This window comes from Myxocyprinus asiaticus, chromosome 5, assembly GCF_019703515.2.
Source record: "Myxocyprinus asiaticus isolate MX2 ecotype Aquarium Trade chromosome 5, UBuf_Myxa_2, whole genome shotgun sequence".
Taxonomy (NCBI): Eukaryota; Metazoa; Chordata; class Actinopteri; order Cypriniformes; family Catostomidae; genus Myxocyprinus; species Myxocyprinus asiaticus.
In genome coordinates, this window is record NC_059348.1 from 41136294 (window position 1) to 41163236 (window position 26943).

The 26943-nt window shown below is 39.8% G+C and overlaps 1 protein-coding gene across 1 annotated transcript; it reads left to right on the forward strand.

Moving 5' to 3' along the window:
• The first annotated feature begins 1794 nt into the window (after positions 1 to 1794).
• On the forward strand, positions 1795 to 22188 carry LOC127440651 (proteasome subunit beta type-5-like). Its single transcript, XM_051697377.1, has 3 exons — positions 1795 to 2054; positions 3642 to 3948; positions 21410 to 22188. The coding sequence occupies exons 1-3, from the start codon at positions 1839 to 1841 to the stop codon at positions 21694 to 21696; spliced, it is 810 nt and encodes a 269-aa protein (XP_051553337.1). The 5' UTR covers positions 1795 to 1838; the 3' UTR covers positions 21697 to 22188.
• The last annotated feature ends 4755 nt before the right edge of the window (positions 22189 to 26943 follow it).

Sequence of the window (26943 nt, forward strand, 5' to 3'; positions counted from 1 at the left end):
GTATTTTGACACCGCCGGGTTGCCAGATTTGAACAACTTTGCAGGCAAAAAACATTGCATGCTGCAGCTATGGAAGCCAGCAAACGAACTGGATCAGAGATAACAGATTCCACCCGATCTAAAAAGCCTTGCCATCCATCAAAACCCACCATGACCAGAGGTGTAGTAAAACAAGGATAAATATTGGAGATGCCTTTGGAAGATGGAGACAGCTTAAAGTCCAGAAATCCTTTAAAACGGATGCTAAGTTGGCTACTTTTCTCCTTAACAGGTAAGCATTGAGCGTCATTCTGGCAACACACATGAGCTTCGAGTCTGGGGTGGGGCAGACAACTCTCCAGTATTTTGAATTTGGACTGCAGTACCCATTTCAAACGCTTGTTGTCAATCTTACATATAGCACCTTTCATTTAATTTAATTTAAAGAGCTAAATTCTTCTTCTTTCGGCTGCTCCCGTTAGGGGTCGCCACAGCAGAACATCCTTGATCCGCATATTTGACTTGGCACAGGTTTTACGCCGGATGCCCTTCCTGACACAGCCCCCAGTGGCTGGGGTACTCTCACTCACACCTATGGGACAATTTAGAGTCTCCAATTCACTTAACCTGCATGCTTTTTTGGACTTGTGGGGGAAACCGGAGCACCCGGAGGAAAAACAGAGCTCCAACAACCTTTTCCTGCATGTCACCCCATCCGCAACCCTTTCAGCTAGCACATGGTACCACCACTCTTGGTTTCACATTTCAGGGTGGCGTGATAGCTGCTGCAGACACACGCAGCAGCTGCAAAGGTCTAATCTGCTGCCCAAATAGTCAGAAAGATTTTGCCCATCCACTCACACCTGGTGGTCACCACCTCAGGCAGTGGTGCAGACTGAATGCTGTGGGAACGGATACTCACCCGTGAAATGAGGCTCTACCAGCTTTTTTGGACTTGTGGGGGAAACCGGAGCACCCGGAGGAAAAACAGAGCTCCAACAACCTTTTCCTGCATGTCACCACATCCAAAACCCTTTCAGCTAGCACATGGTACCACCACTCTTGGTTTCACATTTCAGGGTGGCATGATAGCTGCTGCAGATACACGTGAGCACGGGGAGAACATGCAAACTCCACACAAAAAGGCCCAGTTGAGCCGGGACTAATTTAAAGAGCTAAATTAAATTGGTAAAAACAATAATATGATAAGATACTCTATTGGCTGTTTTTGTTTTACCCAAATGAATACAATTTGAGTATGTCTAAATTGTGAGAGAATTTTCATTTTTTGGTGAACTATTATTTTAAGTGAGTAGATTTGACTGGCTGTGTCATGGCAGCCTCTGTGAGGGGACCCTTTACATGTAGAATAAAACAAATTTATAAGGTTACTAATATGACTGAAGTCCTCATCTCATTGAGTGCTCATGATTTTATACATGTTTCAAAATTGCAATGAATTTCTTGAGGAGAAAATCTTTTTCAATGAATAAAAAAATTACTGAGTGCACATTTAAAGGTTGAAGATCTTGGCATGGTGTCTAAAAAAAGCTCAGTTCCTGTGCAAGAAGTAAAATAAAAACAAATCGAGACGCGGCACAACGGTCAAATTCTAGTCCACGTATACATAAAAGACGGGGAAAAAAACAACAACAGCTGAAATACAGTGCAGACGGACACAAAAATGTATTCGGTGTGATTTGTGTGAACAGCCCTTATACTATAACTCCTTTGCTTGGACTAAGTTCGGCACGCGTCATCCAGGCCTTTCGATGGCGCTGTTGCTGCATAATCTTCACATTCTCCACCATTATGTGCAAGAAGCAGGAGAATGCTGCCGCTGGTGAATAATCGGAAACATGGCGCTGTCTAGTGTGTTGAGGAGTGAGTCTGCGGATTTCTGTGATCGCTTTAACCGGCCTTTCGCGCCCGACTGCGGTCTTGATCAAACGGATCTGGGCTTCGGAGCCGCACTGGGAGACAGTCCGAGCTTCGCCGTGACACCGCTGGTTGAAGGGGGTGAACCGGAGAGAAAAATCGAGTTTCTTCACGGCACGACCACCCTGGCATTCAAAGTGAGTTCATTTAGCCAGCAGCTATTAGCATCAGGCCAGTTTGAAACCGATCTATTCATCGTTTAACATTCATAACGAGTTTATTTTTTTATGCACCTGATGATTAAACAATGTGTTTAATAAATAGAATAGAGGCTGCATGTGACAATGACTAGAGCATAAGCCTATTAGATATTCACTGTTGCCATGTATTTCAGTGTTTGCTCTTTTAACTGGTTTATTTGACTTGTTTAGTACTTAAGAGTTTTTTATAGCATGAAAAGTGTCACATACAGATAGATGGAATGGCACTTTTAAACTCCTGCAGTTCGTTTCAGTCACAATAACAGCAATCGCATGTGTCACAAAAACAGCCTTTAAACTTTATTATAGTACTGCGAAGTCCAGATTAAAGTTGGGGCTGATTATAGTATAAAGGCATACAGACTGACTCCTGCTTTTCTCCAGTAAGTTTAAGCACAGTCATAATGACACAGCACCTAATTTGCTTTTTCTCCGTGGCCTACATTGGCCTTCCATTGGTAAAGTTATGGTGGTTCAAAAGTACATTTTGTAATTACTAGTTGTTGTTATGATTTTTGCAGACAAAAAAAGTAACATTTAATGTAGGTTCACTATAGCTTAAAGGAATAGTTCACCCCAAAATGAAAATTCTATCATCATTTACTCACCCTCATGCCATTCCAGATGTGTATGATTTACTTTCTTCTGCTGAACACAAAGATTTTTAGAAGAATATCTCAGCTCTGTTAGTCCTCACAATGCAACTGAAAGGTGGCCAGAACTTTGAAGCTCCAAAAATCACATAAAGGCAGCATACAAGTAATCCATATGACTCCAGTGGTTAAATACATATATTTAGAAACAATGTTATAGGTGTGGGTGAAAAACAGATCAATATTTTTGCCCAGTAGGTGGGGATATGCACGAAGAATGCGAATCACCAAAAACAGCAGAAGAACTTGTAGGAGAGAAGAGGACTAAATAATTTGACTATAAATTATTAAATAATAAATTGTAAAATAATAACTTCAGTGTTTCCCCTAGGATTTTTTTCAGCAGAGGTGCTGTCCGTAATGAGTCCGTAATGCCAGACCCATATTTATGTGCATCGGTGGAGTAATAGCATAAAATTTCCGGGTATCTTTAGATTAATTATAGATGGGTTACTCATGTTCTCCTTGTCATGTGTGTGTTTATTTACTGGGGGGAGAAAATAAAATGTATTAAAACATCTGAAAATTTATAACAGTTTCACAGGGGGCTACTTTCTCAATTTTTACCTCTAGTTTTATTCAGATATCATTATTTTTTAAAGTATATAGTCTAATTATGGTCCTCCTCTTCAGTCACTTGTTTCTCAGCAAGATGTGATGCAACAAATGCTGAATTACATTTATGTTGTTGTTTTTGGCAGATACTTTTAACAAATATGTTAAAGGCATAATGATTTTCATAAGTTAACATAAATCAACATTTTGCTATTTTATTTTGTAGCGTCTGACCACGATGACATTTGTATCAAATATGCAAATTTTCACACGTAATTCACACGCAGCACAAGTTTTCATTCTTCTCATCTCTCAGTTTCAGCATGGCGTCATTGTGGCTGTGGATTCCAGAGCTACAGCGGGCTCCTACATCGCTTCCCAGACAGTGAAGAAGGTGATTGAGATCAACCCTTACTTGCTAGGCACCATGGCAGGAGGTGCTGCAGACTGCAGCTTCTGGGAGCGCCTGCTGGCCAGGCAGTGCCGCATCTATGAGCTGCGCAACAAAGAGCGCATTTCTGTAGCGGCTGCCTCCAAGCTCCTGGCTAACATGGTGTATCAGTACAAAGGCATGGGCCTCAGTATGGGGACAATGGTCTGTGGCTGGGACAAGAGAGGACCAGGTAAATATCACATGCAGATTGAATTGTAATGTCTTGTTGATTACAACTTGATCACACAATCCTTTGGTTATTTGTATACATTAAAAGCATGTACAGTCCATTACATTTTTTTTTTTTATGGTTGTGTATAATTATTATTCTATAATTATGTACATTATAACTATACAGAAATTATATATTCTGAGGATTTTTAGGCAAGATTTATACTAATTGTTGTATTCAATAGCATGTTACATTAGATTTCATGTTACCGTGTAATTACACAAATAACCTAATACAAAAGAACATGTCCTTAATATGTATCTTTTTTACGAAACAGTCAGGACACGGCAATGCTTCGAGTGACCGCAAACATTCTCTAGTTAAACTCGTAAATGTTAAAGCGTGAGTTCACCCAACAATTATAAATATTTTGCCAATTACTCATGAGGGTGAGTAAATGATGACAGAATATCATTTTAGAGTGAAATATACCTTGAACAGATCTGCAGCTATTCATACATCCAACCATTTAGGTACTATCCAAATGTTTTAGTTATGGACTGATACTTCCACCAGGCCAATTATGTGCAGAAATTTGGCTGATTTGAGATTTACTGCATTGGTCAATATAACTATGCCGGCTTGGTTAAAAGTGGTCATTCCATCTAGATTCAGTTCCAAAATTTACAAACAAAAATGGCAGTGGATAATTTCTTATTTAGTGAATGTTGTGTAAAATAAGTGATGATATAATTTCAGCAACTTTCAGTGTACATCGTTGTTATCATTTTATTGTATTTTTTTTATTTATGCATTTTTTATTTTTTATTCTGTGCGTGAGTGTGTGTGTATATAATTAAATTATATTATACCGGTGTGGAGCGCTCCTATTGTTTTGTTTTTTTTGTTTGCTTGTCCTGTGTTTAGTAATCTTTTTCCAGTCAGTTTTACCAGAGACGAACTGCTGAACATTTGACAGCATATACCAGTCAATCTTTTCCCGATTTTTGAATATTCAGACGTTTTGCTGGACATTTTGGTTGGAAGCGCGGCTGTGTTGTTCGGGAGACGCAGGTGAGGGAGACGAGCAGGCGCGCTGGTCAAGCTCCGTCAGCGCAGCTTTCAAACAGCGCTGCTGAGTATTCATCTAGCGAATCTCCATTCTCTTCCTAACGAAACGGAGGAACTACATCTCCTCACCCACACACAAACAAGGACTTTTCAACCTCTGCTGCCTTGTGCTTCACAGAAACCTGGCTGAGTGAAGCCATTCCGGACAGTGCGTTACATCTGCCGGGCTTTAAGCTGTTCAGAGCGGATCGCATCGCGGAGTTAACGGGGAAAACAAGAGGCGGTGGAACATGCTTTTACATTAGTGAAAGTTGGTGTACAGATGTAACAACATTAAAGAAGATGTGCTGTTGGAAGCGCTCTTTATTAACTGTAAGCCTTTCTACTCGCCGCGGGAGTTTTCCTCGTTTATTCTGGTGAGTGTTTACATCGCGCTAAATGCGTGTTTGAATGCCATGCTGCAACAGCTAGCTGATCACATCATAGACACGGAACAACAATACCCGGACTCAGTTATTATTATTATTCTTGGGGATTTTAACAAAGCAAACCTCACACGTGAACTGCCCAAATACAAACAGCACATTACATGCCCAACCAGAGACAGAAATATCACTGCTACACTACATTAAAGGATGCATATCGCTCTGTCCCTAGAGCAGCTTTGGGACTCTCTGATCACTGTCTGGTTCATCGTCTTCCAAACAACAGACAGAAACTAAAATCTGCTAAGCCTGTAATAAGGACTGTAAAGTGATGGACCAATGAAGCAGAGCTGGAACTACAAGCCTGCTTTGACTGCACTGATTGGAGTGTTTTTGAGGCTGCAGACACCAATCTGGATGAGCTCACATATATGATGTAACAGTATATCAGTTTCTGTGAGGATATGTGCATCCCTACTAGGACTTATTTAACATTTAACAATGACAAACCATGTTTTACAGCAGAACTCAGGCAGCTTCGTCAGGCCAAAGAGGATGCTTGCAGGGGTGGGGATAAAGTCTTGTACAATCAGGCCAGGAACACACTGAATAAGGAAATCAGAGTGGCTCATATTCTGAGAAGCTGAAAAACAAGTTTTCAGCTAACAAACCTGCATCAGTGTGGAGTGGCATGAAACAACTTACGAATTACAAGACTCCTACCCCCAACCCTGTGGTGGACCAGCAACTGGCTGATGACCTGAATGTGTTCTACTGTAGACTTGAAAGGCCCAATCTCACACCCCACACCCGCTCAAACCTTCACTTCACACAAAAACCAATCCCTCTTGCAACCCCACTCCTCCCCCCTCCTGCTACTCAACCTGCACTTAAGATCTGTGAAGATGATGTGTGCCGTGGCTTTTGAAAACAAAGGATAAGGAAAGCACAGGGCCCAGATGGCATTTCACCTTCATGTCTTACATCCTGTGCTAACCAGCTGGCCCCCATCATCACACAGATCTTCAATAGATCACTGGAGCAGTGTGAAGTCCCATGCTGCTTCAAACGCTCCACTATCATCCTCATCCCAAAGAAACCAAAAATCACAGGACTTAATGACTACAGACCTATCGCCCTGACATCTGTGGTTATGAAGTCATTTGATAGACTGGTGTTGGCCCACCTGAAGGACATCACTGGACCCTTTCTAGATCCCTTTCAATTTGCTTATCGAGCAAACAGGTCTGTGGATGATGCAGTCAACATGGGATTGCATCATATCCTGCAACATCTGGACAGACCAGGGACATATGCAAGGATCCTTTTTGTGGACTTCAGTTCGGCTTTCAACACCATCAATCCAGACTAAACTACACCAGCTCTCTGTTCCCACATCTATCTGTCAGTGGACTACAAGCTTTCTGACAGACAGGCAGCAGCTTGTGAGACAGGAGAATTTCACTTCCAGCACCTGTACCATCAACACTGGTGCCCCCAATGGATGTGTGCTCTCCCCACTACTCTTCTCCCTCTACACCAATGACTGCATCGCCAAGGACCCCTCTGTCAAGCTCCTGAAGTTTGCAGATGACACCACTGTCATCAGCCTCATCCAAGATGACGATGAGTCTGCATACAGAAGGGAGGTTGAACAGCTGGCTGTCTGGTGCAGTCAAAACAACCTTGAGCTGAACATGCTCAAAACGTTGGAGATGATTGGGGACTTTGGGAGGAACACCCCAACACTGACCCCCCTCACCATTCTAAACAGCACTGTGGCAGCAGTGGAGTCATTCAGGTTGCTGGGCACTACCATCTCACAGGACCTGAAGTGGGAGACCCACATTGACTCCATTGTGAAAAAGGTCCAGCAGAGGTTGTACTTCCTTCGCCAGTTGAGGAAGTTCAACCTGCCACAGGTGCTGCTGATACAGTTCTACTCATCATTCATTGAGTCTGTCCTCTGCACTTCAATATCTGTCTGGTTTGGTTCAGCTACGAAATTGGATATCGGAAGACTACAAAGGACAGTTCGGACTGCTAAGAGGATTATTGGTTGCCCCCTGCCCTCCCTTCAAGAACTATACACTTCCAGAGTGAGGAAAAAGGCTGGAAAAATCACTCTGGACCCCATTCACTCTGCCCACTACCTTTTTGAACTGTTGCCTTCTGGCTGACACTTCAGAGCTCTGAGCACCAGAACCGTCAGGCACAGGAACAGTTTTTTCCCTCAGGCTGTCCATCTCATGAACATTTAAATTGCCCCATTGAGCAATAATTAATGTGCAATACACAGCTTAGTCTTTTTATATTATCCAGCACATCCAACCTCTTCTGCCATTACATTCCCTTGCATTGTATATAACCGATTTGTGTTTAGATCTGCACTGTGTGTGTGTGTGTGTGTGTGTGTGTGTGTGTGTGTGTGTGTGTGTGTGTCTATGTATATACACTACCGCTCAAAAGTTTTGAAACACTTATTCTTTATTATAATTTTTTTTCACATTTTAGAATAATAGTAAAGTCATTAAAACTATGGAATAACATAAATGGAACTATGGGAATTATGTTGTGACTAAACAAAATCCAAAATAAATCAAAACTGTGTTATATTTTAGCATCTTCAAAGTAGTCACCCTTTGCCTAGAATTTGCAGACATGTACTCTTGACATTTTCTCAACCAACTTCTTGAGGTATCACCCTAGGTTGATCTATGTTGGGCACTTATTGGCTGCTTTTCTTTATTATTTGGTCCAAGTCATCAATTTCAAAAACTTTTTTTTATTTTTTTTTTTAATTAAATTTTCGATTTATAATGAAATAAATTAATATGGTGGCACAATTATATTTTTGTCAACAAAACTAATTTCAAACATTTAAGCATATGCCTTCAGATCAAAAGATTTTTAAGATCATGGGAAACATTTCGGTCAAGTGTTTCAAAACTTTTGACCGGTAGTGAGTGTGTGTGTGTGTGTGTGTGTGTGTGTGTGTATGTATATATATATATATATATATATATATATATTGTCTATTTTGTATTCTTCTATAAATACTTTATTTTCTTTTCAATATTTATTTATTTTGAAAAAAATGTATTCAATTTTTAATTATTTTTTTTTTAAAAGTCTTGTTGCTGTTTTGTATTGTTGTGTACTGGAATCTCCTGTCACCAAGACAAATTCCTTGTATGTGTAAGCATACTTGGCAATAAAGCTCATTCTGATTCTGAAATATATTGACAGCAAAAAATATGTAAACTGAAAGTTGCTCAAATTAAATCAACACTTAATTAACACAAAATAATATATAACATTTTATATATATTAGCATCATATAATCAGCCATATTGGCTTCAGCTTTAAAAAAAACATATTGTCGACCACTAGTATTTAGCGATGTAAAATTGTCCTGTGAGCAATGCGAGGACTGATGAAACCACATTTTTCGTAATGCTGTTTACAGTAATGTATGTTTTAATTAAATAATAATAATTCCTTATATTTATATAGCGCTTTTCTAGGCACTCAAAGCTCCTTACATAGTATTGGAATCCCCTCAACCACCACCAGTGTGCAGCATCCACCTGGATGATGCGACAGCAGCCATAGTGCGCCAGTACGCTCACCACACACCAGCTATTGGTGGAGAGGAGAGAGTAGAGTTATAGAGCCAATTAATGGATGGGGACTATTAGGAGGCCATGATTGATAAGGGCCAATGGGGGGAATTTGGCCAGAACACTGGGGTTACACCCCTACTCTTTACGAGAAGTGTCCTGGGATTTTTAATGACCATAGAGAGTCAGGACCTCGGTTTAACGTCTCATCCGAAAGATGGTGCCTTTTTAGAGTATAATGTCCCCACCACTATACTGTGGCATTAGGACCCACACAGACTACAGGGTGAGCACCCCCTGCTGGCCTCCCTGATATCTCTTCTAGCAGCAAACTTCGTTTTCCCCAGGTCTCCCATTCAGGTACTGGCCAGGCTCAACCCTTCTTAGCTATAGTGGGCAACCAGGCTAGAGCTGCAGGGTGATATGGCTGCTGACAAGCAGTCAGTTCCTTTTGTGCTTCCATCAAAGGAGTCAAGCATAAACATGGAAGTAATCTATTTGTATCTGGAATAGTGCTGCAATGTGAAAGATTGTTTGAGGTGTCCAGAATTATGCCATTCCTGTTTTGAATGATTGCTGCAGTTGGCATAGGGACAAATTATGCAGTTTTGTTCTCTGCTGATTTGACCCAGGCTTTCTGCTGAAATATCTTTGTAAAAATAGCTCTATCACCATAATTTCCTGCCAATCTCCAGCGTTAGTCGAAAAACATTTTAATATGCAGCACCATGGCTTTGTTTTAGAGTTGAATAACAAACTGCACATTAATGGACTTGCAAGACCTTTGCTTTTCTAGACCATGTTTGTTGTCCATTTTTGTTAATTAGACAATGCGTGCAGGTCTCTAAGAGGCTTTTAATCTAATGCTTTTAATGATGAGCTCTGCCCATTTTCAGTTCATTTTGTATGTTCCCAACATAAGAGTGTAAACCTGAAAACCAAGAAAGACAAAGATAAATTGCTGCTGTTCATTTGGTTTGTAACCACAGGCAAGTGTTTAAAGATGGGGAGTCATATTGTCTCTTACCACCAGATGGCGACCTTTTTACTCTCTGTGGTAGTGCTACATCCCTCAATTTCAGACACTGAGGTGCTGTAACTGGCTCTATCTACATCACGGCCGATGTGTTTAAAGAGGCCCTGCACAGTGACACAGTAATGGGAAATCAATATCCCCATGACTGTGGACCAGGAGGGAGCAACACTATGATGGACGCTGCTCTCAGCCATTGCAGTTGGGTCGCATGCAAAATCCAGTCAGCTCGATAAAACTGGGTTTACAAAGAAAGTTGTGCAAATTACATCAATCGTGATTAAACTATCACATTTACTGATTTTACAATGTCTGGCACACTTGTTCCTGTGTTAATTGTCTGTTTGCCTTAAAGAATAAATTTGATAAAGAACTATAAGAAGGTTCTGACAAAGACGGTGAAAATAAAATTTAATGCAGTGTCAGTCATGTTGAGGAGACTGTAGAAGCCCCAGAGTTTAGTCTTTGTATAATTAGTGCTGTTCTATGAATGTGTTCTTGTCACCGCTGGTTTTGAGCTGATTCGATAATGAGTTTATGGGTCCTGTTAGTCAAGTAATTCAAGAAGTGTTGTGGATCTCAGTTTCTGATGCAGCTTTCCACTGACAATGTTGTGCCAATGTTTAAAAAAGTAATTTTTAAAACTCAAAACAAAACTTGGTGGTAGATTGTTCCCTATTATAGTCAACAAATCTGTGAACCGTTCAAGCGAAACAAAATTTGTACCAATATCCAATTATTTACAACTCAATCTGCTGAAATCGATAGTTCTGCTCTTTTTATGCTACCTTGTTTCAGATCACTGATAATTACACAACTTAGAATTTAAAGAAAAAAGTATATATATATTTTAAATAACTTTATTTTAAATTTAAATAACTTTAATCTGTATGTTTTAACATGTCTTCCATGTTTCAGAGGAACAAATCACTGAAACAAAAAGGCATATTATTAACATACTTAACTCTCATTAGCTGAGAGAGCGTTGACAGCACTGACTCACAAACAGTAGCACCAAATGGGTGCAAAAGGGCTATGAATTTCCTATGATATATGCCCTCCTTCTTTATCTCTAGGCTATGCTTTCATTGCGTATCAAACTGTTCTGTTTTAATCAATGCTGACTGTGAACGTGTGGAAGACTTCTGCTACCACGACCTGCAAATGTCAGCAGCACAGTTGGGCTACCAATTTTAAGACATATGATGCTGGATCTTTCAGCTGCCATCTTATATTCTGTGGATTTGAACTGGCAATGTGCAAACATGCATAGAAGACTCAGACACAAAGTCTGTACACAGAGTTCTTTCTAAGCAGCTGCTCGTCATCGGCACACTTAACTAACCATAGCTGTGTGACAATCAGCAGAGCAGTCAGCCAATCACCTTTCCTTTTTCTTCCCTGTTCTGTAGTTGCCATTCATATACAGTATGCATGTCACACTTTAAGCCTGCCATGTCTCACTGCTGTCACCTTTGTGATGGAGTGCAAAGAGCCGCGCTGTTGTAACATTACGAAATCGTTCCCGCTCCTCTGCCTCTGCTTTACGAGGTCTCACAAATTGCCTCTTGTTTCCTTTTCCACATCACTTTACTTCCCCACCCTTTTCTGTGCATTTCTATTATGTCCTCTCCTTGGGATGCAGGTAGCTTGCGTCGAAAAACGATCCCAGGTGTTGTGTGTAAAAATTCTCAGTGCGCTCAAGTACCCTCGCTCTCCGCTCCTAATGAGAACCGGTGCCTTGCGGGTGAAAGAGACGTCCTTTTGCATTTTTAACCTGTTTTTAGTCATCACACTTGGCTCTACAAAATGGCAAATTACCGTACATATTCAAGGAGCCTCAACGATTATCAGGTCGAGCTAACGATGAGCTCAGAGTGTGCAGTAAGCCTGCCGAAAGCGATTGTGAGTTCTGAGCCTAGCTTCTAAGACTGTCTCTAATAGACTGTCCTTTAAATGTCTCTGAGCCAATGTGGAGTGCTTAATCTTAAAGATTCCAAAGCAGTCTGACTAAAGGAGTGTTTCAGGTTGTCGGTTTTCAGTAGAGGCTGCTGGAATTAGGGCTGGGTATCGATACAGATTTCCTGATTCAATTCTGATTGGATTAGATTCCAATTAAGTTGGATATGTTTCAGTTATAAAGTTTGTTTTGCTTGCATATGAAAGCAATCTGATGATTCTCAAAAATACTAACTAATCTGAGGAAACATTCTCTCATGTTCTCAAGGCATAAATCAAGACAAGTATACAGTAATAAAATGAGAACAAAGTAATAAATTACAAGCAATAGAACAAAGACAACAATTAAGAAAATGGTGCTTTTATGTTTTTAACAGCAGTTTTTAACAGCAGTATCAAGTATTCAAGTAAACATTCAGAAATTGAAAAAAGTAATGAAATGTAACAAAATATCTTAAATTGCTGGTACTAGGCAGTGGCAGGTCTATTAGGCTGCATTTACACTTCAAGTCCAATATTTTGAGACAAATCTAAATTTGTGAGGCAAAATTGTGCAATCCGATGGCAAGGCTCTCGTGGGGGCTCGTGGGAATTCGTAGACCTTTTGAGGTTAGAGGGATTGTCGCCGGTTGGTGCTGTCGTGCGCGGGGTTAATGCGCACTTTTTATTTCTTCTCGGGGGGAAGTTTGGGGTTTGATTGTTTCACTAATGGGGAATGTGGTCTGTATAATTTTGTTTTTGACACACAATTTATTTTTTCTACTATATCAAAATGTCAAATGTTAATGAGTATACTATCTCTCTCCACATGGAATGTAAATGGGTTGGGGCACCCCATAAAAAGAAGGTAGGTTATTACTTTTCTTAAACGTAAGAAATATGATATAGTGTTTCTTCAAGAAAAACATCTCTCCCTGCTGGAAGCTGAAAAATTTGGGAAGATATGGGGTGGACATATTTTTTTTAGTGCTGGTTCAAGTAAGAGCAAGGGAGTCATTATATTGATTAATAAACATCAACAATTCAAATGTCTCAAACAGACTAAAGATAAATTAGGGAGAGTCATTACTGTTTTAGCTGAAATTCAAGGGCAAAGGTTGATTTTTGGCTAATATTTACGCACCTAACGCTGATGATCAGGGCTTTTTTATAGATCTTGAAGGGATGCTGCGAACCGCTGGCACCCCTCATGATATAATATTGGGAGGTGACTTTAATCTTTTGATGGACTCAGTCCTTGATCACAGTGAAGCAAAAGTGTGTGAACCCCCTAGAGCAACACTGACGCTTCAAAGGATGTGTAAAAATCTTGGTCTTACAGATATTTGGAGACTTTTGAACCCATCTGGTAGGGACTATACATTTTTTTTCATCAGTCCATAAGATTTATTCTAGAATAGATTTTTTTTGTATATCCAAATCCCTCATTTCATCTGTTGTGGATTGCTCAATTGGAAACATTTTAGTCTCAGATCACACCCTGGTGAGTTTAGAGGTGATGCCACATATAGAGAAAAAGAAATTATATAGTTGGCACCTTTAATGTATCCCTTTTGCAAAATCCTGATTTCCAACAAATGTTAAAGACTGAAGTCAATGTTTATATGGAGACCAACTGGTCCTCAGTATCCTCTGTGGGCGTGGCTTGGGAGGCAGTTAAGGCGGTTCTTAGGGGCCGGATCAAACAGTATGCCTTATTCATCAAAAAATCCAAAGCACGAGAACTCGTGGACTTGGAAGGAAATATTAAAAGTGCAGAGCTGAAGCGCTGTATGTCAGCTGATGGCCTCAGAGAATTGACCCGATTGAAATATAGATATAATACTATTTTGTCACGGAAAGTGGAGTTTTGGTTATTCAGGACAAGACAGTCATACTTTGAGTTGGGTGACAAAGCAGGGAAGCTTTTGGCTAGATATATAAAGCAGAGAGAGTCTCTTTCTATCATTCCCTCAGTGAAATCTGCTGGTGGTGAAATTTTTACCTCAGCCATTGATATTAATATTGCCTTTTAAAGAATTCTATATTGATCTTTATAGTTCCACGTCTTCGTCTACTGATGAAGATATTAGAAACTTTGTGGAACCGTCAGATCTTCCTAAACTGACGATTGAGCAAAAAAACTCTTTTGTTTCTTAGATAACCTTGGAGGAGCTTGACGAGGTAATTAACTCCCTACCTACTGGCAAGGCTCCAGGGACAGATGGTTTTGCAGCAGAATTATTTAGATCTTATGCTACAGAACTGGCTCCACCTTTGTTAGAAGTTTATACAGAATCATTAAAGAATGGGAAGCTTCCTCCAACCATGACACAAGCCTGGATCAGTCTGATTCTTAAAAAGGACAAAGATCCAAGCGAGTGTAAAAGTTACCGTCCATGTAAAAATATTGTCAAAAATTTTGGCTAACCGATTAAGTAAGGTTATGACACCTCTTATACATATAGATCAGGTGGAATTTATTCGGGGCCGTAACTCTTCTGATTACATCAGGCATCTCATCAATATCATGTGGTCAGTAGCGAATGATCAATCTCCGATTGCTGCCATCTCACTTGACGCCGAAAATGCGTTTGATATGGTAGAATGGGATTATCTTTTTAAGATTTTGGAAATGTATGGGTTCGGGAGTACATTTATTGATTGGATTAAGTTACTTTATAGACACCCTGTAGCAGCGGTACAAACAAATGGATTAATTTTAGATTATTTTACTCTGAATAGGGGCACTCGGCAGGGCTGCCCTCTTTCCCCATTATTGTTCTGTCTTGCCCTGGAACCATTAGCAGCCGCGATAAGAAAGGAGAATGATTTTCCAGGGGTGGTTGCGGGAGGTGTGGCGCATAAACTTCTGCTCTACGCAAATGATATTTTATTATTTGTCTCTGAACCTACTAGATCTATGCCTTGCCTCCACAGAATTATTAATTGCTTTTCCAAGTTCTGAGGATACAAAGTCTATTGGTCTAAATCTGAAGCTTTGGCTCTGACAGCGTACTGTCCAGTAACTGCTTTCCACCTGGGCTCCTTCCAGTGGCCCAAACAGGGCATTAAGTATTTGGGGATTTTATTCCCAGCAAATTTGTCTGATTTAGTTACTGTTAATTTTGACCCTTTAATAAAAAGGTTTTCGAGTGATGTGGGCATGTGGGCTTCATTACATTTATTGATGATTGGGAAGGTTAATGTTATTAAAATGAATTGTATTCCAGAATTTAACTACCTGCTACAATCTCTCCCTGTAGATGTCCCCCTCTCTTATTTCAAGCAATTTGTTAGCATAGCAAAGTCCTTCATTCGGAATGGTAAACGTCCCAGATTGCATTTTAATATGTTACATAGGCCGATAGACAAAGGTGGGCTAGGCCTACCCAAGATTTTGTTTTATTACTATGCGTTCAGTCTCAGACATTTGGCTCATTGGTCACTTCCACCTGAGAGAGCCCCTCCCTGGTTTGTTATTGAACAGGCATTTCTTGCCCCTATTTTGCCATTACAAAGCATCTCTAGCAAACTAATCGGAAAAGTTAAGTTACACCCCATTATTTCGCATTTACACTCGGTATGGACCAAAGTGTCCAGATTGTTTAAATTGGACACTTATTTAAATGTTGCCTCGAGCATATGGCAGAACCCATGATTGTGTATTGGCAAGTCCCCTTTCTGCTGGCCAGAGTGGATTGTGAGAGGGGTTGCTACACTCGGTGACCTATATGAAAGTGGAGTGTTGAGATCGTTTGAAAACTTAGTCCAACATTTTGGGATCCCCAGACCTCAGTTTTATAGGTATTTACAACTGCACCACCTGCTTTGTACTATTTTTGGGAGTAGCACACAGCCCCCCTAAGGAGGCAGATGCTTTGGGAGAGGTGATTGCGGCTTTTGGAAAAGGTCATGAGGCATCAGTGTACTACTCCCTGTTAATTCAGAGTATGGGGGATGGAGCCTTAACTTCTTTCAAGAGAGTATGGGAGAACGATTTCAACTTGGCATTGTAGGAAGGAGTGTGGGCTAAGATTCTTAAAAACGTTAAGTCTGCATCTAGAGATGCAAGGGTGCATCTTATACAATTCAGAATTTTGCATAGATTTTATTGGTCCCCCTCTAGGCTGTATAGGCTTGGTCTTAAAGACACACCCACCTGCTGGAGATGCCAATCGGAGGATGGAGACATGGCCCATATTTTTTGGTGGTGTGTCAAGATCCAGAAATTCTGGTCGAAGGTTCAGAATTTTATGTGCGACGTGGTGGGCACTCGGGTTTTGTTTTGCCCCAGACTTTGTGTTCTGGGCGATGGGGCAGTCATCGATGTGGGGGATGGCCATATAGAGAACTGGGTTATGACCTGTGTGATGATTGCCAGGCAGGTTATTTTGAGGGGTTGGAGGTCAGCTGGTGCGCCCCCATGTCTGGAGTGTGGCACGGAGGTGGGGAGGATGGCAGCTTATGAGGGGTTGTCATCGGGAAGACGGAGTGGCTTGGATACGTTTATACGGAAATGGGGCAGGTATTTGGAGTTTTTGGAGGGCTCTCGGGTGGGGTGTGGAGAGAGTAGTGTAATATAGTTAGTATGATTATTATGTGTATGTATATTTGTATATGTATTTATGTTGTGTGTGTGTGTGTGTGTGTGTGTGTGTGTATATATATATATATGTATATGTATATGTATATATTTTTTTTATATATGTGTATGTCTGTTTGATTTTTATTTCTATACATTTACTTATGTTTGACCACAGGGTTGTTTTTTGGGGATCGGGGGGGTTGTGGGGTTTAAATGTTAATGTTATATATATATGTATGTATGTATGTATGTATGTGTATATATATATATATATATATATATATATATATATATATATATATATATATATATATATATATATATATATATATGTGTGTGTGTATATATATATATGTATATGTGTATATATATGTGTGTGTATGTATATGTGTGTGTGTGTGTGTATATATGTATATATGTATATGTGTATATATATATGTATATATATGTGTGTGTGTGTGTGTGTGTGTGTGTGTGTGTATATATATATATATATATATATATATATATATATATATATATATATATATGTGTGTGTATGTATATATATATATATATATACATATACATATATATACACATATACATATATATACATACATATATATACACACACACATTATATATATATATATATATATATATATGTATATGTGTATATATATATGTATGTATATATGTATATGTATATACAGGTGCATCTCAATAAATTAGAATGTCGTGGAAAAGTTCATTTATTTCAGTAATTCAACTCAAATTGTGAAACTCCTGTATTAAATAAATTCAATGCTCACAGACTGAAGTAGTTTAAGTCTTTGGTTCTTTTAATTGTGATGATTTTGGCTCACATTTAACAAAAACCCACCAATTCACTATCTCAAAAAATTAGAATATGGTGACATGCCAATCAGCTAATCAACTCAAAACACCTGCAAAGATTTCCTGAGCCTTCAAAATGGTCTCTCAGTTTGGTTCACTAGGCTACACAATCATGGGGAAGACTGCTGATCTGACAGTTGTCCAGAAGACAATCATTGACACCCTTCACAAGGATGGTAAGCCACAAACATTCATTGCCAAAGAAGCTGGCTGTTCACAGAGTGCTGTATCCAAGCATGTTAACAGAAAGTTGAGTGGAAGGAAAAAGTGTGGAAGAAAAAGATGCACAACCAACCGAGAGAACTGCAGCCTTATGATTGTCCAGCAAAATCGATTCAAGTATTTGGGTGAACTTCACAAGGAATGGACTGAGGCTGGGGTCAAGGCATCAAGAGCCACCACACACAGACATGTCAAGGAATTTGGCTACAGTTGTCGTATTCCTCTTGTTAAGCCACTCCTGAACCACAGACAACGTCAGAGGCGTCTTACCTGGGCTAAGGAGAAGAAGAACTGGACTGTTGCCCAGTGGTCCAAAGTCCTCTTTTCAGATGAGAGCAAGTTTTGTATTTCATTTGGAAACCAAGGTCCTAGAGTCTGGAGGAAGGGTGGAGAAGCTCATAGCCCAAGTTGCTTGAAGTCCAGTGTTAAGTTTCCACAGTCTGTGATGATTTGGGGTGCAATGTCATCTGCTGGTGTTGGTCCATTGTGTTTTTTGAAAACCAAAGTCACTGCACCCGTTTACCAAGAAATTTTGGAGCACTTCATGCTTCCTTCTGCTGACCAGCTTTTTAAAGATGCTGATTTCATTTTCCAGCAGGATTTGGCACCTGCCCACACTGCCAAAAGCACCAAAAGTTGGTTAAATGACCATGGTGTTGGTGTGCTTGACTGGCCAGCAAACTCACCAGACCTGAACCCCATAGAGAATCTATGGGGTATTGTCAAGAGGAAAATGAGAAACAAGAGACCAAAAAATGCAGATGAGCTGAAGGCCACTGTCAAAGAAACTTGGGCTTCCATACCACCTCAGCAGTGCCACAAACTGATCGCCTCCATGCCACGCCGAATTGAGGCAGTAATTAAAGCAAAAGGAGCCCCTACCAAGTATTGAGTACATATACAGTAAATGAACATACTTTCCAGAAGGCCAACAATTCACTAAAAATGTTTTTTTTATTGGTCTTATGATGTATTCTAATTTTTTGAGATAGTGAATTGGTGGGTTTTTGTTAAATGTGAGCCAAAATCATCACAATTAAAAGAACCAAAGACTTAAACTACTTCAGTCTGTGTGCACTGAATTTATTTAATACACGAGTTTCACAATTTGAGTTGAATTACTGAAATAAATGAACTTTTCCACGACATTCTAATTTATTGAGATGCACCTGTATATATATATATATATATATGTAAGTGTGTGTGTGTGTGTGTTCACGTGTTCACAGTGGTGTGAAAAAGTGTTTGCCCCCTTCCTGATTTCTTATTTTTTTGCATGTTTGTCACACTTAAATGTTTCAGATCATCAAACAAGTTTAAATATTAGTCAGAGATAACACAAGTAAACACAAAATGCAGTTTTTAAAAGAAGGTTGTTATTATTAAGGGAAAACAAAATCCAAAGCTACATGGCCCTGTGTGAAAAAGTGACTGCCCCCTAAACCTAATAACTGGTTGGGCCACCCTTAGCAGCAACAACTGCAATCAAGCATTTGCGATATCTAACTTGCAGTGAGTCTTTTACAGCACTGTGGAGGAATTTTGGCCCACTCATCTTTGCAGAATTGTTGTAATTCAGCCACATTGGAGGGTTTTCGAGCATGAACTGCCTTTTTAAGGTCATGCCACAGCATCTCAATAGGATTCAGGTCAAGACTTTGACTGGGCCACGCCAAAGTCTTCTTTTTGTTTTTCTTCAGCCATTCAGAGGTGGACTTGTTGGTGTGTTTTGGATCATTGTCCTGCTGCAGAACCCAAGTTCGCTTCAGCTTGAGGTCACGAACAGATGGCCGGACATTCTCCTTCAGGATTTTTTGGTAGACAGCAGAATTCATGGTTCCATTTATCACAGCAAGTCTTCCAGGTCCTGAAGCAGCAAAACAGCCCCAGACCATCACACTACCACCACCATATTTTACTGTTGGTATGATGTTCTTTTTCTGAAATGCGGTGTTACTTTTACGCCAGATGTAATGGGACACACACCTTCCAAAAAGTTCAACTTTTGTCTCGTCAGTCCACAGAGTATTTTCCCAAAAGTCTTGGGGATCATCAAGATGTTTTCTGGCAAAAATGAGACGAGCCTTAATGTTCTTTTTGCTCAGCAGTGGTTTTCGTCTTGGAACTCTGCCATGCAGGCCATTTTTGCCCAGTCTCTTTCTTATGGTGGAGTCATGAACACTGACCTTAACTGAGGCAAGTGAGGCCTGCAGTTCTTTGGATGTTGTTGTGGGGTCTTTTGTGACCTCTTGGATGAGTCGTCGCTGCGCTCTTGGGGTAATTTTGGTCGGCCGGCCACTCCTGGGAAGGTTCACCACTGTTCCATGTTTTCGCCATTTGTGGATAATGTGGTTCTTTGGAGTCCCAAAGCTTTAGAAATGGCTTTATAACCTTTTCCAAACTGATAGATCTCAATTACTTTCTTTCTCATTTGTTCCTGAATTTCTTTGGATCTCGGCATGATGTCTAGCTTTTGAAGATCTTTTGGTCTACTTCACTTTGTCAGGCAGGTCCTATTTAAGTGATTTCTTGATTGAGAACAGGTGTGGCAGTAATCAGGCCTGGGTGTGGCTAGAGAAATTGAACTCAGGTGTGATAAACCACAGTTAAGTTATGTTTTAACAGGTGGGGCAAACACTTTTTCACACAGGGCCATGTAGGTTTGGATTTTGTTTTCCCTTAATAATAACAACCTTCATTTAAAAACTGCATTTTGTGTTTACTTGTGTTATCTTTGACTAATATTTAAACTTGTTTGATGATCTGAAACATTTAAGTGTGACAAACATGAAAAAAAATAAGAAATCAGGAAGGGGGCAAACACTTTTTCACACCACTGTATATGTTTACATTTTCATTGTTATCGTATGATTTAATAAAAAATGTTAATTACAAAAAAATTTTTTTTTTGGGATCGTTAAAATGAAGATCACATTAATCCGAAATGTTTTTTTTTTTTTTTTTTTTTTTTTTTTTTACGAGTGATTTTCCTCGTGAGTTGATTTTGGACAACCTTCTCCATCTGTAGCTTGGTTTTGCTGGAGCACAGATGGGTCCTAGTCACCATTATTGGGCTTTACTCATGGTAGGAGTGTGTTTCATCATACCACAGCCTGAACACACTGTTGATCTTGTCTTGGCCAGCAAAGGTGATTCGCTTCCAGACCAGACAGTGATCCACCAGTTCACTGAGTGTGATCCACATCGTCCATCAAGTTTGGGTGAGAGGTCATGTCTTCAGGAATAGATCAATAATTCATTAGGTGTTTTTTGAGCGATCAATAGCACGATTGGCGGCGCCCCAGGCCAGGGCGGATGCTGCTTTTGCCTATGTCTGGTCAGCAGCTTGTACTTAGCTTGCCTTAATATGGGCAAGATATAACACCTCTCAGTTTTTTACTCCATTCCTTTTCATCTCGAATCTCTTACACACAGAACCCCCCCGTTGCCCCCAGACCAAGCTTCGGCTGCCGAACATTTGATTGACCAAAAAAAAAAAAAAAACACTGTTTCCCATCATTCTCTTTACTCGCATGTATCCGCAGAGAAGGATTTGACCTTGCATTGTTCAGAACATTATTTACAACCTTGTGTTCATAACATTACTTTGATATCATAAATTACATTGAAATATCCTTTTTATCACAGCAGGCATTACTGATACTCTCACTCTATCCTTCTCTCTTTCCTCTGATCACAGGCCTGTACTACGTGGACTCTGAGGGCAACCGCGTATGTGGAGACCTGTTCGCAGTGGGCTCTGGCTCAATGTACGCCTACGGTGTTGTTGACAGTGGCCTTCGCCATGACCTGACCATAGAGGAGGCCTGTGACCTTGGCCGCCGTGCCATCTACCAAGCCACCTACCGTGATGCCTACAGCGGAGGCCAAGTCAACCTCTACCGCATCCACAGCAAGGGTTGGGAGAGGGTCTCTCAGGAAGATGTTCTTCAGCTACACCTGAAGTACCAGAGCGAGAAAGCATAGAGGGATGTTAAAGATAAAGAGGGAATGGGATAGGGGAAAGAGTAGAGAGGAATCAAAGACACTTCTGGTAACAAACTGAAATCAAAACAGCAGAATTACTCGCTCCAGTTTAAGTTAATACCAACTCTTTTTGTCAGAGCTGGTTTGTCTGTACATGAGAACATGAGCAAAACTGTCTCCCTCCCTCTCACTCTTTTTCTTTCCATTCTCTCTTTCAGTGGTGAAGTTAGATCATTTTCTGTTATTTTTCTCATGTTACTTGTTGAATTTTCAGCCAGTTTTAGTAGTTTTACAATCCCAGCCATTGATCTGCAATTCTACTTATAAAAATAAGGGGGTGCTTTATCCCAGTGGACAACGTGACAAGCCAAACCTCCTGTTGGCCTGCTCTTGCTGAGTGGGAGTGGGCTTCTGTTGTTCTTCTCATGGATTAGCACTACCACAGTTACTAAACCTACTCTCAATAAACCTTGGATTGTTTTTGCTGTCTGAGTGATTTGTTAGTTTCTTGATCCTGATCTATCAGATGAGAAGTGCTTTCACACTTGTACTGGGTATATTGATTTTGTTTGTATTTCCAGGTGAACCTTTTAATATGTGATGTTAAATGTTTTTAATACTACTATTCTTAATGGGTTCTTCTTGGGTATCTTGCCCATTTGTCGTCTTCAGGATAAGAACTCTGATTTTTGTCTTTTTCAGTTATGCCTGAAGCCTCAAATTGAGCATTTTGTTTTTCTCCCTCCTATTGCCCTTACTGCTTCATAATAGTGTTTTAGAGATGCAAATAGTGCATTGTATCTTTGTCTGCACCAGTCTTGTGAGTTATTAGTGCTTGTGCTTGCTGGACCGAGCAGAACAACAATATCTAACACCTTACGCTGACAAGGATACTTGTAATAGTATTTTGTTGTTTTGCAATTTTCCTCAGGCGTCCTCCGTACATAGACTCAGACTTAGAGAGAAAATGTATTTCTTATTTCCTTTTTTAGCACGCCTATTTTCCCAACACCAAATGTGATGCACTGTTCTATCTCTTTGTTTTACAATATAAGGATCTGTTTTGGCCCCCTCAATAGTTTTATAGCTGGGAATATACACTAATAAAGGCTATGGGACGATGTGGTGGCCCTGAGCCCCAATGATTGTTAAAAACTAGTTTCACAGGTGGCTAGTTAGCAGATGGAAAGCTAATGGGATTTCAATAAATGTAAATGAGGAGTTCTTCACCATTACTTTGCTTGGAGAAAATAAAGAGATGAGAAGTCCTAACATCATGACTACAAATCAGATATGCTAATCAGTTTCAGAGGTAATTTGGTTCAAAACATCTGTAGCAGCAAATAAATATTTGATTTGAGTAGTGAAATTAGATGTTGGTCAGGTCATTCTTGAAAGCACTTTGAAAACTCAACTTTACCTTAATTATCTGAAATTGGTAGCTTTTAGAGAATGCAATCCATGACATTATGCCATATATCACAGCAAAATAAATTTGTCCTATGTGTTTCAGGGGAAGATTAACTGGTTAGCATTGACACCCCAGTCACTGTTCTCTCGTGAGTAATTTGTATAAACCTACAATTTAAGGTCTAAAAATGTAAGAAGAGCTACTTGAAATTTTGAAACATGGGGGATGCTTGCCCACGATATTTCTGGATCATCCTCACACTATTTGTCCTGTGATTCAACACACAGTGTAATACAATCCTTGTAAGTCTGTAGTAATTTAGATAGTGAAACTGTAGCTTAACCAAAGTCAAACAAATATGATTGTGTGAGAGACCAGCTGGTTAGTTTGTTAGGTGCCAAGGAGATGATTTTTCACAGTGTCAAAAAATAACCCTTATGCACCCACGTGCCACCATCTGTCAGGTGGCCATAGCAAATATGATAAATCGTTTGCTTTAGTAGTGTGATTTGAAATCGTTTAAATTTCACACTATAGCTGGGCTCAACTGCAAATAATTTGTGTTTCTCTGAGAGGAAAATAAGCCTGTAATTACTTATGAAAGATGTAAACCCAGATCAAAGAGGAAAAATAAAGGCTCGTGGTGTAAGCCTGTGGTTGCGATTGAATATAGGAGAATAAAACGTTTCACTAATGTTGATGGTGTTCCTGTGTTGAAAAAAAATTAGTCAGTTTGGAAATCACTTCCGGCGCCTTGCATGTCCACCTAAAGACTCGAGGCGTTGTGTAATTAGCGTGCTTTAGTCCTTGAACGTGCGCGTCCGCTCGCGCCATGTATAATTGCATGTGTTTCCTCGCGCATCCTTCTCTCCTCAGCACGCGCGAAAAGGCTGTAGCTCTCCCCTCGTGTTGAGAGGAGCTGTTTTTTATGAAGGTAAATCAGTAGCAAAACTCGAGAGCTTGCACTTTTGGATTTGAGAACTTGTACAATAAATACTTGTACTCGAAAGTTGAAATTTACACACAGCACTGTGAAAACTTGTAAAATAAAAATTTGAAGTTGAATGTTGCAATTTGCACTTACAGACAACAATTCAAAGCTTGTGTTCTGAATTCACAATTGCAGACAAGTGGTCACAAATGTGTAAAATGATATTCACATAAATACAACTACTGACACAAACTTGTAATACACATTAACTTTTGGACATTAATTCATTTTCGCAGTACAACCTTGACTTTTTCAACTACTTTTGCGAAAAACCTGCAACAAAACTTACTTGTGCACTTGTAAATACTGATGCGGGGGAGGGGGCAATGAAGTCGATGCCTAGCCACGTTTTTGTACGTGATGACGTCACGCCACAACACCATCCCACACATTTTGTTAAGGCAAAGCAGAGCCGGTCATCGCGATGGAGGGATTTAACAATCCGAGGATACGTTTTTTAAAAAATAATTAATTAAATAGTATTAAGAAAAGTTTTGTAAAACTCCCACACAATACATTTTCCTTCACTGACATACTAACGTATATTATTGATGAAGACTAATTTCCACTCGAAAATGTAAAGTTTTACCAGGTATCCAAGTATTGTACAGGTAGTTATCCATTAGTGTGATGTCTAAATAACCAACATTCATTATTCTTTTAGCTGAAGCAAGTTTGCTGATGATGATCAATAATTAAGGAAAATGTACAGTCAGCTGGTCATTAATTAATTAATTATTAAAAAAGTACCCTCTGATTGTTAGATCCCTCCATCGCGATGACCGGCTCTGCTTTCCCTTAACAAAAAGGCGTGGGATGGCGCTGTGGCGTGACATTATCACGTACAAAAATGTCCCATTTCAACTTATGAGTACAAATATTTATTGTACAAGTTCTCAAATCCAAATATGCAAGCTCTCGAGTTTTGCTATTGATTTACCTTCATAGTATTTCATCCTTCTGCCCGCGACGTCACACTCTTTTCATTTCTGTCGCGTGTCCTATGCGCCCTCCTCCTTGTGCTCTCTCCTTCTGCTTAATAATAATGTTTCCTTAATTATTTTGTGGTCATTAATTTAACTGAACATGTGTTTAAAGAATGCATCTTTAAAACATAACAAGATCAGATGACCTTGTGCTAAAAAGTCTTCAGGAAATTTGTCAGTTGTTATCTTCTAGCTGTTGTCAGGCGTTGGCATTACACTACAATGCTACAGTGATTTCTGACTACCTCTGAGTGATCTGATATCACAAAATGTTGTGATCGGATCACCCATGTTCATACCAGGTGTAAACGGGGCCTTTGAAATTGTGTTAGATGATCAAATGTTGATTATCATGATGGTGGTAAAAGACCTATTATTAGTATCACCTGTCCCCTGAGGTGCTACTGCGACACAAGCTATTTACCTGTGGCAATGACACATGACTGTATAAATGTAGCAAGTCTTTTAGTTTTATTGTCAGTGTCTCTCTTTCAAGTGTGCAGAACCCTGGGAGGGAAACACAGAGCCAGGCAGAGCTCTTGTCATAGGAGCAGCATTTAAGACTGATGTTTGTGGCTGTGGTCACTCTGCTTTTGTGTGTTTTTGTTTCTTTGCTCTCTGTGTCCTTTTGAGAATGCCCGATGGACACCGGCAGAGAAAAATCCCTTTATTGCTTTTCACAGTGGGTTGTGAAGAGTGCGGCACTGTGTATCAGGCTAAATAGCATGGGCTGGCTGGTGGGACAGGAATAGTTTGGTGTGCTGTTGTCAGCCATAGTAAGTTGCCCACTATGCCAGAACCGTGCAAAGCATTCTTACCATATACTCACTGTGCTACCTGTCTAGATAGAATACATGCACTCTATTTTATCTGTACATGTTTAGCATATGTGAAGAGTTTAAAATTGGGGATTTGGTTTGTGTAAGATACTGTATGTAAAATATTTCTCATTAGTAAAGCTTGCTAAAGTGAATTAATGAAAATTCGTTCAGCTTGTTGGGGAGAGAAGTAACTTAAATTTTTTGCCTGGCAGACGATAAAATGTGCCAGAAGGATTTGTATTGAAAAGGGGCCCCACATAGGGACCAGACTATCAAAAGCTTTGTTCACACTGCAGTCAAAACCATACTTTTTTTTTTTCTCAAATCCTATTTTTTTTTTTTTAGACTGACTGTTCAAACTGCAAGTTATATATGGCCAGATCGGAATCATTTTTGTTCAGAATGTTTTCAGACTTTAGTCGCCTTTGCTAGCAAGTCCACATCAGTAGTCATAGTAATGGTGCAAATTTGTGTAGGTTCACTATGCATGAGAGTTTAGAAAAGGATGTTTTGCCATTGATTGTGTTTTTCATAAGAGCAGTATCCGAATATAAACACATTAATCACAGACAGTGTCATAAAAAAATGGGAAAGGTGGCATATGCAATGTTTGTTGCTGCTATAGGGTTGATAACCGACCCGTTTGAGCCATGACGTCCCATATTTTGAACAAAATTACAACGTCCTGTACAGGATGCTTATTGTCCTGTATTTTAGCAGGCAGTGAAACGTGCCATATTGAAGCAGAAAAATGCTCAAAGGGTCGGACGGTAAAATGCTTGGATGGGACCCCTGCCCTGAATTGAAGCGCTCAAAATTTTCAAGCGTCCCCTTATTTGTGCGAGATATTCAGTACCTTATTGCATCATGGTGGCTCACAACCGGTGTGGGTTTAATTCAGAAGTGATCATCCCTATGCCCTATTCCACTCAAAGACTTTACCTTCCACTGTGAGAGTTTCGGAGGGCTGAAAGGTGTAATAAAATGTTAAGTTTTTTTTTATTCTGTTTGTTACGTTCCTACAGCGTGGCCATCATT